The sequence below is a fragment of the Artemia franciscana genome, chromosome 7, assembly GCF_032884065.1.
Source record: "Artemia franciscana chromosome 7, ASM3288406v1, whole genome shotgun sequence".
Lineage (NCBI taxonomy): Eukaryota > Metazoa > Arthropoda > Branchiopoda > Anostraca > Artemiidae > Artemia > Artemia franciscana.
In genome coordinates this window covers 40,983,328-40,998,084 of record NC_088869.1, presented here as the reverse complement: position 1 = coordinate 40,998,084, position 14,757 = coordinate 40,983,328, and the positions used below count along the sequence as shown (strand labels likewise).

Here is a 14,757-nt window from a genome sequence, read left to right as displayed (position 1 = left end):
GTACAAACAATACAGAATGATCATTTGAATTGGATGTCTAATATGCTAAGCATTTATGATCTTTCAATGCATTTTAAATACAATTTTATAACTTAATTGGGTTAAAAAAAAAGTTAAATGAAGCATGACAAAACCACTTTTTTAACTATGTACATCCTAGAAATCTTATGCAATTAGGTTATGCCAATAAGAAAATTGAATTGAAAACCTCCATAGTTTTGTAATAATTTATTGAATTTATTTCTTTTAAGATTCTCGGTTTTTCAGATAAAAGTAAAATTATTTGACACTAAAATTTATCAAACACATATTTACTTTACAAATAAGACTTGTTCTACACAGAATTGTTGTAATGTAAATGAGACTTGAATGGTACAGATCCTACCTGAATGGGTACCACGAGCTTAATAATATCGGAAAGCTATGGTTATGATGAGAGAGTCAAATGAGTTATAAAGAGGCACAATAGAGTCCGGATTTCAAGGGAAGAGGCCAGGCCATTCCCTGGAACTTTGATTTGGGTAGGGGGTTTTATTTTTAACCATGGGAGCCACAAAACGACTGGAAGGTGCGTATTTCTTTATTTTTCGAGAAGCGGGGGGACACATAACCCTTCTCCACCAGATATAACCTTGGAAGAGGAAATTTTTATTATTAATAATGTTCCTAACAGGAATGTTCCTAAATTGATTCAAAAGTACCCGTGGTATAGGAAGATTCCCCCTCCCTCTCACTAAGATATTCTCCTCCTTCTAAGGGTCTAACCTATTCGTACCTATGCCATGAAATCCTGATGAACTTAGGTTCGATCAGAAACTTTCTTTGAATTTTTATTGATTTCCGTAAACCAAATTTTTTTTTTTCAGTTTTATCGTCGTGGAGTATCACATCCAAAGAAATTTTTCTGCAATCCCAAAAACCTTGACCATGGAGTTTTGATTGTTGGCTATGGAACTGAAAGTAAGTTATTTTCGTATGCGTGTGTTTCTTTCCATTATTTATCTGCTTTAACTGATGAGTTGTTTGCAAATAATTGATTAGAATTTCGGCAGTTTCGACTTATTCCTATTTAATGTTTAGTATAACGCATTCAGTCTATTTCGATCAGCAAAACACTTCTTATCGGTTCCCAAAGAAATAAGGCTGAAAAGATGGAATGAAGTGAAACAAAAACGATGCAAAAGCTAACCGATAAGGACGAACAAATATTCATGACACATGAAGCCGCTGCTTAAGTATAATATGTTTCCAATAAATGTCGACGCAGTCAATATAATGTAGAATTTACTGGACAAATTCTTTTGTCTTTGCAAGAAAGAAAATTCTATTTTGCAATATATTAAAAACCATACCATTCAGACCCAGTTTCGTCTGTATTCAATACGCTCAATGTCCAATTTATTTTAATTCCGAAATTTCTCAAACGGTAGGGTGTTGCTTAGCAAACCGGCTTAGGGAGTTTTCTTTGAATTTGAGAAGAAGGATTTGTTTGAAATTTTCCACACAGTACTTGAAGAGCTTCTTTTTATAATATTTGGAAAACAAAGATTGAATTTTAGTCTGCAAAATAATACTGTTGATAAGATAAAAAAGGGATATTAAAGTCTTCCTGTTGCTTATTCTTAAAAAAACAGACTTCAGTACCTCTTTGAGTTGACGAAGTAGTTTGTCTTGTTGATGAGTAAAACAACTCAACCTTTCCTTCAACTCCGCCAATTAGGGGGAAGCGGGGCATCTGCCCTCGAAAATTTTGAAAATACCGATTTTTGTGTTCTTGGCAAAAAATGAAAATCATATTTGTTGTACTTTACTAGTTGAAACAGTTTGACATATAGCAAAATGTTTTGAATGGAACCTTATTTTTTTATTAAAAATATTCAGTCCTGTGGTGGCGCAGTGGATTTGACCTTAGCTTGGTAACACGGGACCCAGAGATCGAATCATGCTGCAGGAATGCACTGCAGGGCCGACGCACGGACCATAGTAGTCAAGAAGCGTCGTTAATTCTTAAATAAAATAAATAAATAAAAATATCCATAGCGTGATCTGGATATAGACGACCGAGTTATTTTACCATTTTATGAAAACAGTGTACCTAGAAGGTACTTATCCCTGAGCAAGAATTCTACTAGTACCAGTTCCTCAAAAGTCTATAGAAGATACAATGAAAATTGAGTTTAAGCAGTGGCAGAGTATAAGCAATACTGTCAATGATCCGCACTTTTTCAGGGTGGTAACCCGAGGTTCCAACAACAATTCTTTTTTCTTATGCAGAACATATGCATGCATCAAAATGTAAAGCTGCCCAAATCATAGGTAACATTGAAGAAAACAAAAGTAGTTAAAATTAAAAATTATATTAAATAGAAAATGGAGAAATATTAAATATCTTTAAGCGGCCTTCTTTTCGTTGCAGATGACATAATAGCTTCTCATAAACGAAATAAAATGTTTTAACATTTCTAATTATCGTTTTTTGTGTTCATAACCATAACCAGAAACTTCGAATCATTTTTTCAGTAAATGGATCAGTTGAAAATATTACAACGTGTTCAGTCAAACGCTATAACGCGTACCTCCCCCCCGAAAAAAATGGCGGTAATCTGATGGAGAGAGTGACCGTTCTTGTGTGACATTGTAGCAGTTTCTACTCATAGTAATCCTTGTTATCTTTGACTTTCCCTTTTTGACATTTTAAATGTCAAGAATCAACTGGCCTTTTCAACAGATCATCTGTCCAAAGTCCTGACCTATGCTCTGCAAAGGAAATTTTAACTTAAATGCGCCATTGCTTCCGTGGCGTTGATTTATGACATTTAACAGGATTGTTGGATATGTGCAATTTTATTCATTTTTGTTCGAAATACTACGAGAGTTTTATAGTGAATAAAATGTTGATCATGAATGTGAAAACAGATTGTTTGTTTAAAAAATTATGAATCAATAACGGTTTTGTGGGAACTAAATTTTGTAATAATCTGGAAAGGAATTAGTAACATTTTTAAGATCAATTAAAACTTATTTATTAGCATCTAAACGGTCCAATGCTTTGTTTAGTTCACATTTTTTAGCCTTTTAAAATAGAGCAAGTACTTTGTGTCTTTTAACAAAACGAAAAAATCGCAAAGAAATAGTAAGATTTTCAAAATCTTACTTATATTCTCAAAAAAGAAATAGTAAGATTTCAAAATTAATTCTGTTCAAGCAAGATTTGGTTAGCAAAATTTTGATTTGAGTTTCTGATAAATCAGTTGAGTATTTTAAAACAAATTGTCTAGCCAAAATTTATTTGCTATATGAAATTGATGAACATGATCCTGTTGATGACCTAGATCTCTTCAAGGGTGCTTGTCTGTTGAGCTTAGGTTGGACTGTCCAAACCAAGCCCGTTCATGTCCGGGATAATGCAATCTGATGATAAAATACCCCTGTTTATAGCATGATGAAAAATTATTTGCTGTATCAATAATATAGGGTCAAAGAAGATTTGCCCACTGATTGAGCTAGTAGAAGGGTTAACTAAAGAATTCTATTAAAAAGAAGAAGTGGCTTAAATTAAGAATAATAGATAAAGAGGTGATGTTAGGTAAGGAGAAAATTGACTGGGTTGACAGTTTCACATATTTTGATAGCATTCTTAGTAAAGGTGATGATAGTAAGGATGTAAGATGTTTCGAAATTTATGTAGATCATATAAATCTTATGTTTTGGCTATTTTTGCCAATGATTGCTAACCACAAATGCGTTGCTTATTTCAATAACACAGTTGTTGAAAAACTTTTTTTTTACTCGAACGAATTATTTGGTTTACCAGTAGTGTTTATAGGCCTCATAAATCTCCGGGAGGGGGAATGTATACCATAGGAATGCGAAAATATAAAGTAAAAGTAATTTGATGTCAGATGTCAGAAAAACTGGGGGTGAGGGAGTGCAGATGCCTCCCCCCCTGTCCAGGTCTAGAACCACGACTAAGGGCTACTATGCAGGAGGTGGACAGATTCTAACCCTTCAAATGGGCTATCACTTGCTATGCAATCTCGAAATTTTTAAGCATTGCTTAAAATACGTGCATTACCAGAAATGAGTTTTTATCTTGTGCGACCTAGACAAATAGTGATGCAGAAACGAGTCCTATAGGCATCTGAAAAAAATGGATGTGGTTTTAGCTATTTGGATATTTAGCGTCTGTTTTGATAAATTTTGATACACATAAATTGAAATCTTCTACTTGGCTTTCGATTAGTCGTATCGTTTTACTATGTCATGTAAAATGTCCAATGACATAAACCCCCACTAGGAACCGTTTTAGCTACTGGCGAATAGGCGAAACCTATCTTTATATCCTGATGAATCCTCTCCTTTTGCAATTTTATTTCGTAAGGGTATATCTGACCTTTTAGTAGTTTTACTTAGATTTAAAATAAGGATTCCAGGCGTTGGCAGGCAAAGTTTATTTCTCAGCGGTTAAATGAGAAAATGTGTTAAAGAAGGTTTTATATTGCGAGAAAAATTTGTCAGTCAGTTTTTACAATGAAGGTATTGAAGCATTTGTTGTCCTTATCATAATATAGCCTCTATATCTTTTCTAAACATATTTACTTCTAAGAATGTGTCATGGATGGAAATCTATAATACGTGTTTTGAGAGTGAATACCTAATTTTTAGCATGTGTCAGTTATGTCGTTTGGATCTGGGAAGACCTTTGTCATCCCAATTCAAAACTAATCTACTTTCAGAACCCACTCACTGTGTGACTACTAATTTTTCGGATTTAGCTAGCAGTAAAACTGGGAATTAGTTAAAATTAAACCCGTTCGTAATTGGCATTTAGCTAGCATCCAGAACTGGATCAAGCCAAAGTTGAAGTTCAATCGATCTGAGCTTAGTTAAGCTGAATCAATCAGAATTTATCTTACGGTTTTGCTACTGGCGAATAGGCGAACCCTATCCTGATGAACAAAACACTTCAAACAAACAATAAATAACAAATTGAAAATTTGAATAAAAAATAAGTGAACTATTAAGAGGAGCTATTGTATTTACTCAATAGAATACTTGTGAAGAGAAACAAGGCCTGTATGAGATCTCAGATACTGACAAATGGGATGATTATGGTTTTAGTTGTTTGAGCATTTTAATTCCCTATTGCGAAAGGTAAAATGTGATCAGAAGCATCAGCTTAAATATACTTTCGAAACGGGCGTATTTTCAGTATTAAAATCTCATCATGAATATGAAGAAAAAATCAGAAAACTGATCTATCGTTGTTTGTTTATTTTGGTTTTTAGTTTTATCAGCAATGGTGCTTGAGCTTACCTACATCATGAAAATACTATTTCATCCTGTTCAACCTTCTCTATTCAATCTTCTGTTCAATTTCTTTTTCAGTTACTCCTGTTAAACAAAAAGTTTTGCCATATTGGATTGTGAAAAATAGCTGGGGAACAAGATGGGGTGAGCAGGTAAATAATTTCGTATATTCTTCTTCATTTTATATTTTTCCGTTTAATACGAATTTTCTAGAAAGAGTTATTCTTACGCACAATTTTGCGTAAGAATAATTCTTCCACAAAGTTTAATATGTAAGTAGAGTAGAAATTATGCTAAGAGAATCTTTCTTTTTAAAAAAACGGCGAAAATCCTCTTATCTTTGGATTTCTTGTAATATTTGATTTGGACATTGCTCTCTTCAGTGAAACGCCGGCTAAGAATTGCGGTTTCATTTGAGTATTGTTATCTTACTAGTCAGGTAAATAGGGAAGGAACTTTTATAGAAAAATAGGGAAATAGGGAAAATCTTTTCAAAGTGTATTTGAAGTAATGAAAGATTAGTGATGAGTAATAGAATTACTTTTCGACTAGTGGAAGCAATGCTTAAGTATAGAGTATTCACGTGACCTTCTAAAAGGCAAAGAAACAAAAGCAATTGAAGAACTTCCGAGTCCCTAAAAATTAACTTTAAGCCCAAGTGTTTTCTAAATAAAATGGTGACCTGGTATCAATAAAGTTAAACTTAAATTACCAACCAGTAAACCTTAGTTACACGCAATGATTCAGGAGGAATCAGCTGTAATTCGCTATTGGCTCTCATTTTCAAAGGAGGTGGTTTTTTCTTCTTTTTTTGCCTGAAATGACGGAATTTATTATAATATTTGCAATGAAACCAGATTTGTATTGTCATAATAGAAAAATTGAAATGACAAAAAAAAAGAAAAACAGACACATTCACCATATGGATTGTGTCAGTTTCATATGTTTTCGCTCAAAGAGATGTATATTAATGAACTAGCAGCGAAATTGGAAAGAACGCTGAACGCAAAACTCAGGACAAAAGATTCAGTCGGACAAAACTTAACCCGTGGAGAATTCAACCAGAGAAAAGTCAACCTGGCAAAACTCAATGCACACAAAATCAATTATTGAACCCCGGCGCAGGAAGGGGAACCTTAAGGCTTGTATCGTCTTTAAAGCCTTGATAGTTTCATAATTCTACATATTTTTTCAACTTTTTTTGCAAAATTCCAGAAGATAGTGAATGGTTTTTTCTCCGGGGCATAGTCAATGTTCTTGACGCCCCGACCACGTTGAAAACTGTAATGAAAGATGTTTAGTAAACGTTTCGGAAGGAGGGAGGGTTTATAGGCGATTAAATCTTTGTTGGTCATTTTGAGAGGGCTATTTTATGACGTCGATGATTAGGATGCCTAGGACAAAATATCTTTAAGGTGATCAGCATTGCGTGAAAAATAACGAAGACACTAATTGTCATTCTCGACCTCAAAAACAGCAAAAATTCATAATGACTCGGCAGTTAATATTAGCACTGATAATGTCCATAATGATGACCTTTGACCATGGCGATGGTATCGATGGTGCTTAAAATGATGCTATAATAATGATGAAGATGGGCGACCTTTAGTTCCCGATAGATCTTTTGGTCAGGTATGTGAGTTCCCCTCCCCTCCTTCCTTTTAGAAAAAATCAACTTAGGGTTTGACTCTGTCTGGTTTTAGGAATACTCGTGAATAGGTCTTGGGGAGTTCCTATCCTAAAATTGCTACACAGACTCCTCGAGAAAGTTAAAAAAAAACTTCGGCTGAAGAATGTACATTTTCGATTTTTGAAACATTCTCCGCTTGAAAAATCCTCTGAGACTTAAACCTATTTACCACACAGACCTGATTCCAGGAATCTTGTTCATAAAGAGTAGATTTAAAAAAAAGTATTATCTTTATGCCGAAAGATTCAAGCAGGGTCGGGGTCCCTCGCATTAATTTTTGGGGAATGTTTCTTGTAACTTCTCGTAACGAGTTTCCTTCCAATCTCGTAACTACAAACTGCAGTGCTGAAAACTTGTTTATTGGAGCGAATATGATTTGTATTTGGGATGAAATGGTAAAATTTAACTTTTTTTTTTTTGAACTGTATTATGTAGCTTACAAGGATAATTTTATTTGCAATCAATGAAAACCTCGTTTTTTATAAACAAACTTATTTATAAATATCAATAATGCTTTTTGTTATACCATCAAACTCTCATGTTCAAACAAATTCACAAATGTAATTTTTAATTAACAAGTCATAATTAAATATTGTTTTGTTGATCAACGACTACAAGAAGATTTTTATGATATTTATGACTGAAAAATTTTGTTCTACAGTTTAACTTGACTTACCTTCCTCTCAAATTTAGCTCTAGTAAAGCTAGGAACAGATTTGTTCCATTGGTTTTAGCAGGTTTTTATCCAATGCGTCATATGATTAGTTAAATAATATTAGGGAACAGTCATTTTACTGACTTCTATCTACAACTTGTTTTTTATTAACAGTAGGTCTTAGGATACAAAAACAAATCCAATTTATGTCATTTGTGTCATCCCTTTAAGCTATATGGCAACATCTTTTCCTCTTGAAAGTCGCATAAAATGTGCATATGGTGGTAGATAAAGATAAAACTTACTACTCTTCACATTAAATTAGTATTTATGAAAAGGTCGTATGTAGTTATTTATATTCACACAAATAGTAGATTTGTTTTTACCTAACGGAAAATATTTCACAGGTAAATAATTCCACCTATAGCTTTTTTTCTTAAGTGTTTAATCCGTGAAAATTCTCTCTTGATGCTCCAGCAATAGCCAGCCATTATGTACATCCCATCTATATTCACACCGGGCCTATATGACCTTCAAATCTTGGTGGAATCGCTCATCCTGTTCATCAATGACAGCATCAAGATTTTTTGAAAAGTTAGCAAGTTGTTTATTGAAAAAATACAATTTCGTGCTCATGTTGCAATCAAGCATTTTGAAGCATTTTTTTTTTTTTTTTTTTTTTTTTTTTTTTTTTTTTTTTTTTTTTTTTTTTTTTTTTTTTTTTTTTTTACTCTATGCTAGTGTTTATTCTTCCTCATTTCATATATATTTTTTGATTTAGGGTATTATTTATGGTTCTTTTAGTGTTCTATTATTGTGTTGTATGGCCCATAACAAGCAAAGCTTCTTGGGCTGAATGACTTTTTTACGTTTGTAATAGTGCTTTAGTATTAATAAAATGATTGATTGATAATATGTAGGGGGAAAAGATTTTTTGAAGAAAGATACTTTTAAAAATTCTTTTACAAATTTTTGATATATACAAGAAAATGATTTTGCTATATTATTTGCAGATGATGCGCCATTGGAAATTAAAAATTGCCTACAGCACTAATGGTCTAAATCTGCAAGTAAATCCAAATTGCATTATTGCAGGTTTTCATCTAATAGACTAGTCCCTAGTTTAGTCCTGGTTGGTCAGCAATGGTTACTAACATGACAAACTCATGCAACCCAGTTACAATTGAAAATCTTGGAAACATTTATCTAAATTTCCTGGGCCTTAAAGCCTATGATCAATGATTTAATCCGTATTCTTGATATTGTTGTTTACATGCCAAACTTCATCTCTGACTGAAAGAGGGGGAGGTTGTAGCCTGTTAACATCACTTGTATCAATAAAAAAAAATACTTGATCTGTTGCCAAGAATAAGTTCTGATTAATTGTTGAAATTTGGCATATTTCATTATTTTTTAGTATGACTAAGATTGAAAGTCATTTCAGGGTTTAAAGTACTATTAAGGAAGATTCCTTTTTTTACGGTCAGTTTTATGTCTTATTAGAAAAAGCGTTAGAACTATCCAGCCATCATCGGAAGAATTTTCTGTTATTGAAATGAGTTGCAGTGATATTCAAGTACGACTAGTAAATTCATCCCAGTTGTGGCTGAAACTTGTTTGTACATATCAGACTTTCCAGGGCAATTTGTTCGAGTTGTCCCTTTGTATTTGTTACTTTGTAAGACAGGTTGAAACTTAAAGTTTCATCCACGAGACTGCTGACTGTCCTAAATGAGAACTTTGATTTGGAAGTTGGTCATCACACAACTAAATGGTGTGCAATGTAGTGTAATTTGCACCCTGAGGTGGGGAAGGATCGACTCAAATCTTGCTATTATCGGGTACGACCTCGCTGCTGGTATACCCCACCAAAATAGGCCTTAAGATGGCCTTAATAGAAGCTATAAACGTCTAGCTTTACAAATAGTACTGTGGTGCACATGAATTAGAAAATGAAAAAATGAACGTTGTCAATGCTCTTGCCAACTGATATCGCCAAGTGTTTTTTGATTTTTCTCATACGGAGGGAATTCAGTTTTCATAATCGTGGTAACGATCAATAGAATATAGTTGCAATTCTTTTTAAACAAGGGGAAATTACGCATTTCTATTTGTAAATGTCTCTTATGCTGAAAAATTGCATCAAATAAAGCTTATAGTGGAAAACTTTCCCCTTCCAAATATCATTGAGAAGCTGATCGATTTACACAATAAGATGATGGCAATGTCGTATCGGCGCTTGCCGTCTTATTATAGTTTTGATCCATTTGTATTATAACTGTTCCTTCTGTTTGTAGTTTTTCTTTCCAAATACTCCACTATTTATCTTTCTTATATGGGTGGTTTATAAATTGATACTATTATTTTTCTCTCAGGGATCAACATACTAAGATGAAATTTAGCACAAGTATCTACAGCCTTTTTTTTCTTTTCAGGGATACTATCGTGTTTATCGGGGTGATGGTACATGCGGTATAAATACAATGGTCACCAGTGCCGTTGTGGAGTGAAGCAATAACGCGAATCTCTTCTTTTCATTTTATTATATATGTAAAGCTTTACTTATATGAATGGATTCTTAATTACTTTTGCTGTGGTTTTTAGTATTTCCGTTATTAGTCAATTATATGATTTTCAAAGCGTTTACAATCGTATTTTATCTTTTATTCCAACTGTAGGAATACCTTTTTATGACTAGCTGACTGTTTTATGGCTGTTTTGTTTGGTACCTAGAACACAGTGTTCGGTGACCCTTGAGAAAAGGTTACTAAAATATTTTTGGGTCAACGTTTCTTACTTTTTATCTACTTTTTATAAAAGAAAAAAGGTCTGATACCTGCATTGGCTTTTCCATGACATTATCATTGCTACGCATCAGATAGGGTACAAGCGCAACTGTTGACATCAGTTTTTCCTGTCAAGACCAACCAAAACTGACATGAGATTTAGCAGAAATAGTAGTTTATTGTGGTCCAGGTGTTTGTTATCATAATCCTTAGGTTCTTTCTTTAAAAAAAAATTGTAGCGTTTTTTTTACTGTTGAGTGCCCTGAAGTTCTCTAACAGCGCATGTAATAACCCATTTCAACACAAAATGGGTCTTTCTGTGAACTAAAGGATAGGTGAAGAGTCTCTATACCAAAATCTTGGAACCTTTCCACACAAGTAAGCGTCTATTTGCGGCACCACAATCTTTAAAGTTTCTTATATAAAAATGAAACTGTTCTGACACCAAAGGCACTTTAGTAATTTTAGAAATTGTGACCTTATTCTTTTTTCAAACCGTCAGCTATTCCTCTTCTTAGGAATCAGATTTACCTCTTAGATTGGGTGGAACCCTAAATAAGCTTCTGCTTTATCAACGATGACACTTTCTTTGCTGAAGATTCATTTAGCAGTTAGTCCGAAAGTCCAGTATTCTGAAATATTTTGCCATATCGCAGTCCATACATACACAACTTGTATGTTTGGAGAAGGGTTTATGGTTAAAGAGCGATAAGGTATTCGAATAGTGGTTAAAACTGTGTACAGTTTGACAGTCCTAAGATTCAAACACATGATAAGAGACCATTACTATGTACTTAACGCGTTTAGATTAAAGACTACGATCTAATCGTAGCAGGACTGTTGCCCAAATAATCCCTACGTAATCACGAGTCCAAAGAACTGTTGTCCAAATATATGATGCTAAGGAGAATGTGTTGTACTGAAAGGTTCTTGAATTGGATAAAACACAATTTTCCATGACTCTCATTTCAAAAAGACGCAGTAAGCTCAATATCCTACTAATATGTAACTTGGGTTTCAACTTCCGAGGAGAAGGTAAAGCTAATTTTTCAATTCTTCTGGGTATGAATATCAGTAATGCACGGGAAAGGCTTTTCTTCAGAAATGCTTAAATTTAAAGGTTAATAGAAAAAATTGAAGGTTTTCTAAAGATTTTCATGCAGCGTGTATAGGTAATTCTTTCATATAATCCTAAATAGGGTTGTTTCTTCTGGGAATATTTCTAACAATATCTTCAGAACTTTGGGTTGCACCATTGATGTAACTGGAAACTGCATGTAGAGGAAGCTGTAACTAGGTTTTTCCCAAAATGTACTTGTCACTTGCAGGCGGTGACTGCGATATTTTGAAGCAACTCTATAACTTACATTGCGGTAACGAAAACATCACTACCGTAAACTAAACATTATCTTAATTTATTCTTTCTTTTATTAAGAAGGAGTTAAAATTTAAAATTCTTAGACTGGAATATAAATTTTGGTATTTTAATTGAAGCTAATAGTCAGCTTGCTTAACATCACAGACTCGGGTACAGCTAAGGGGGGAACTTCCCCCAAAGCTCCAAGGCGTCTTAATTTAGCTCATGTTTCCGCATTTGTTGGCACACTGGACGATTTTGTTGGCACACTCCATATATCACCCCTTCAAACTCAAAACCCAGGCAAAATTTTGCCAGAAAAAAATTGTTTAAATCCAATAAAACCTCGGATCATCTATTTCGACCATTCAGTCTGATATTTCAGCCTTGTAATATTGACATGGGATGCTTGTAACACAACAGTCTATCAGAGGGTAAGACTTTTTAACGTCCGTTAGAAAACGTCAAATGATCAACATCACAGGAGAAAACGCTGTCGTATTGCATTGCAGTGTAAAAGTTCAAGCTCAAAACACGTTGCTTGACTTTTCAAAATGGTTTAATATATTCTGTTTGCTTCTAGCCACTATTTTAGCCTGTTTCCGATCAGAAATACCTTAAAGCATTTGAAATTTAACTATTCTAAACTAAAATTTGATAAAGATTTGGAATAGGTCCACTACATCTTAAAGATCTTAAGAATGTGCAGTCAACATAGCCTAATCTACACAAATACACCCCTTCCCTCAATGAACCTTGTATATTTCAAGGAATATTTTTAATAATCAGATTATTATGTTTCCTTCTCTTATTATAGGCTGTACATTTTAAAATAATTTCAAACAATAGCCTATTTTGAGAAATTATCTACTCAATCAAACAGTAAGATAAATTGCAAACTGGGAAGACAGTTGGTTTTATATAGGCATACAAGCTATAAGGGTAAAATTCTAGTTAATTGACTTCTTGCTATCTCAGAAAGGTTTTAGGTTAGGAAAATGAAACTTTCAGGGATAAATCCACAGACTAAAGTATGTCCCAGGAAGGTATTTTGAAGCAACTACCTCCACTCCTTCTCCCTCTAGAGGGCCTTGACCTTTAAAAACATGTGTGTTTTAAAAGTGAAACGGTTGCAAAATAGATCTTCTGCTTAATCGAAGTACAACAAAATTGTTTTCAGCATCATAACTTTGCTCAATTTCATTTTATAAGGTTTTAAAGATATGCAAATACATTTCCCAAATTTTGAAAAAAAAAACATTGATATGGCTCAAAATTCTACTCAGATATCAGGAATTGTATTTTCAGAACTAAAGGCAGAGAAAACACAATTGGTAACTGAAAATTAAGGTAAAATGTTGTTTTGTCAAAATTTCAATAGGTATAGACCTGTCATGTCAGCAAATTTCAGGGCCCTCTAGAGGGAGAAGGAGTGGAGGTGGGTACTTTAAAGTACCCTCCTGGGACATACTTTAGCCTGTAGATTTATCCCTGAAAGTTTCATTTTCCTAACCTAAACCCTTTCCGAGATAGCAAGAAGTCAATTGACTAGAATTTTACTGCTATAAGGTATGGCTGAATTTATGCAATAGAGGAAAAGATAGAACCCTAGAATTTGGACTATTGGGTAAAATTCTAGTTAATTGACTTCTTGCTATCTCAGAAAAGGTTTAGGTTAGGAAAATGAAACTTTCAGGGATGAAGCTACAGACTAAAGTATGTCCTGGGAAGGTATTTTGAAGTAACTACCTCCACTCCTTCTCCCTCTAGAGGCCCCTGACCTTTGATGACCTTTTAAAATATGTGTCTTATGAAAGTGAAACCATGTAGAATAGATCTTCTGCTTAATTAAAGTACATTAAAATTGTTTTCAGCTTCATAACTTTGCTTAATTCCATTTTATAAGGTTTTAAATATATGCAAATACATTTCCTAAATTTTGGAAAAAAATATTGATATGGCTCAAAATTCTACTCAAATAACAGGAATTGCATTTTCAGAACTAAAGGCAGAGAAAAGGTAACTAGTAATTGAAAATTAAGGTAAAATGTTGTTTTGTCAAAATTTCAATAGGTTCACCTGTCATGTAGGCAAATTTCAGGGCCCTCTAGAGAGAGAAGGAGTAGAGGTGGGTACTTTAAAATATCCTCCCAGGACATACTTTAGCCTGTAGACCCATCCCTGAAAGGTTCATTTTTTTAACCCAAACCATTTCTGAGATAGCAAAAAGTCACTTAACTAGAATTTTACCCAATCTGTCTACATATAGCCTGAATTAAATCACTGCTTACAAAATTAAAAACAGAAAACATGGGAAATATATAATTTGGGCTATATATTTGCACATCAGAGGGGAGGGGGGGTTAAAGTAAGCGGAGCTGCAGAAAAAATGTGTTAACTACTGTTTTCTGCATTTTATGAAGTAGCATAAGAATTGTTTCCTTAACATGTTTTCCTCTCCATAGCCCTAATTCTAGCCTTCTACTAATAAAAATATTATTAGGGCTATAAATGGGACCATCAGGTGGGCATTTAAATACAGATATTATTCACTTTCTTTTTTGGTATACTTTAAAATCACCCTACCTTTGTTTGCAATTTTAAGCAACTAAATGGTAAGGTTTATTACAAGGCAAAAATTAGATTGGCCTGAAAAATAAAACCAAAAAGCAAACTTACCATTAGACATTCTATCCAATGCTCAAGGTTGCTATTTAATTACAACTTCTTATATGCTATACAAGTTTTAAATTTTTTCCCAGTTATGTTACAAGATAAAAGATGAAATTACAATTTGATGCATCTTTTTGAAGTTTCTCTGAATACATTAATTGGCATATTGTGGACTTTGAGCTCATTTGCTTGCTCCTCAACTTGCAAATAAGTTTACAAGCTGATTTTACATCTGAATTATACAGTAAAGATGGACTAAACCCAGCAGAGATAATACTAACTGAGA

General features: G+C 33.6%; 1 protein-coding gene across 1 annotated transcript in view; it reads left to right on the top strand.

Annotated features, from left to right (window-relative positions):
• Nucleotides 1–10,304, top strand: part of LOC136029306 (cathepsin L-like) — a 48,164-nt gene extending 37,860 nt beyond the window's left edge. The window contains exons 11-13 of the mRNA XM_065707572.1: nt 867–960; nt 5,389–5,462; nt 10,091–10,304. Coding sequence (XP_065563644.1) covers nt 867–960; nt 5,389–5,462; nt 10,091–10,165 — 243 coding nt within the window. The 3' untranslated portion in view covers nt 10,166–10,304. The remainder of the gene's footprint in view (nt 1–866; nt 961–5,388; nt 5,463–10,090) is intronic.
• Nucleotides 10,305–14,757: the final 4,453 nt, after the last annotated feature.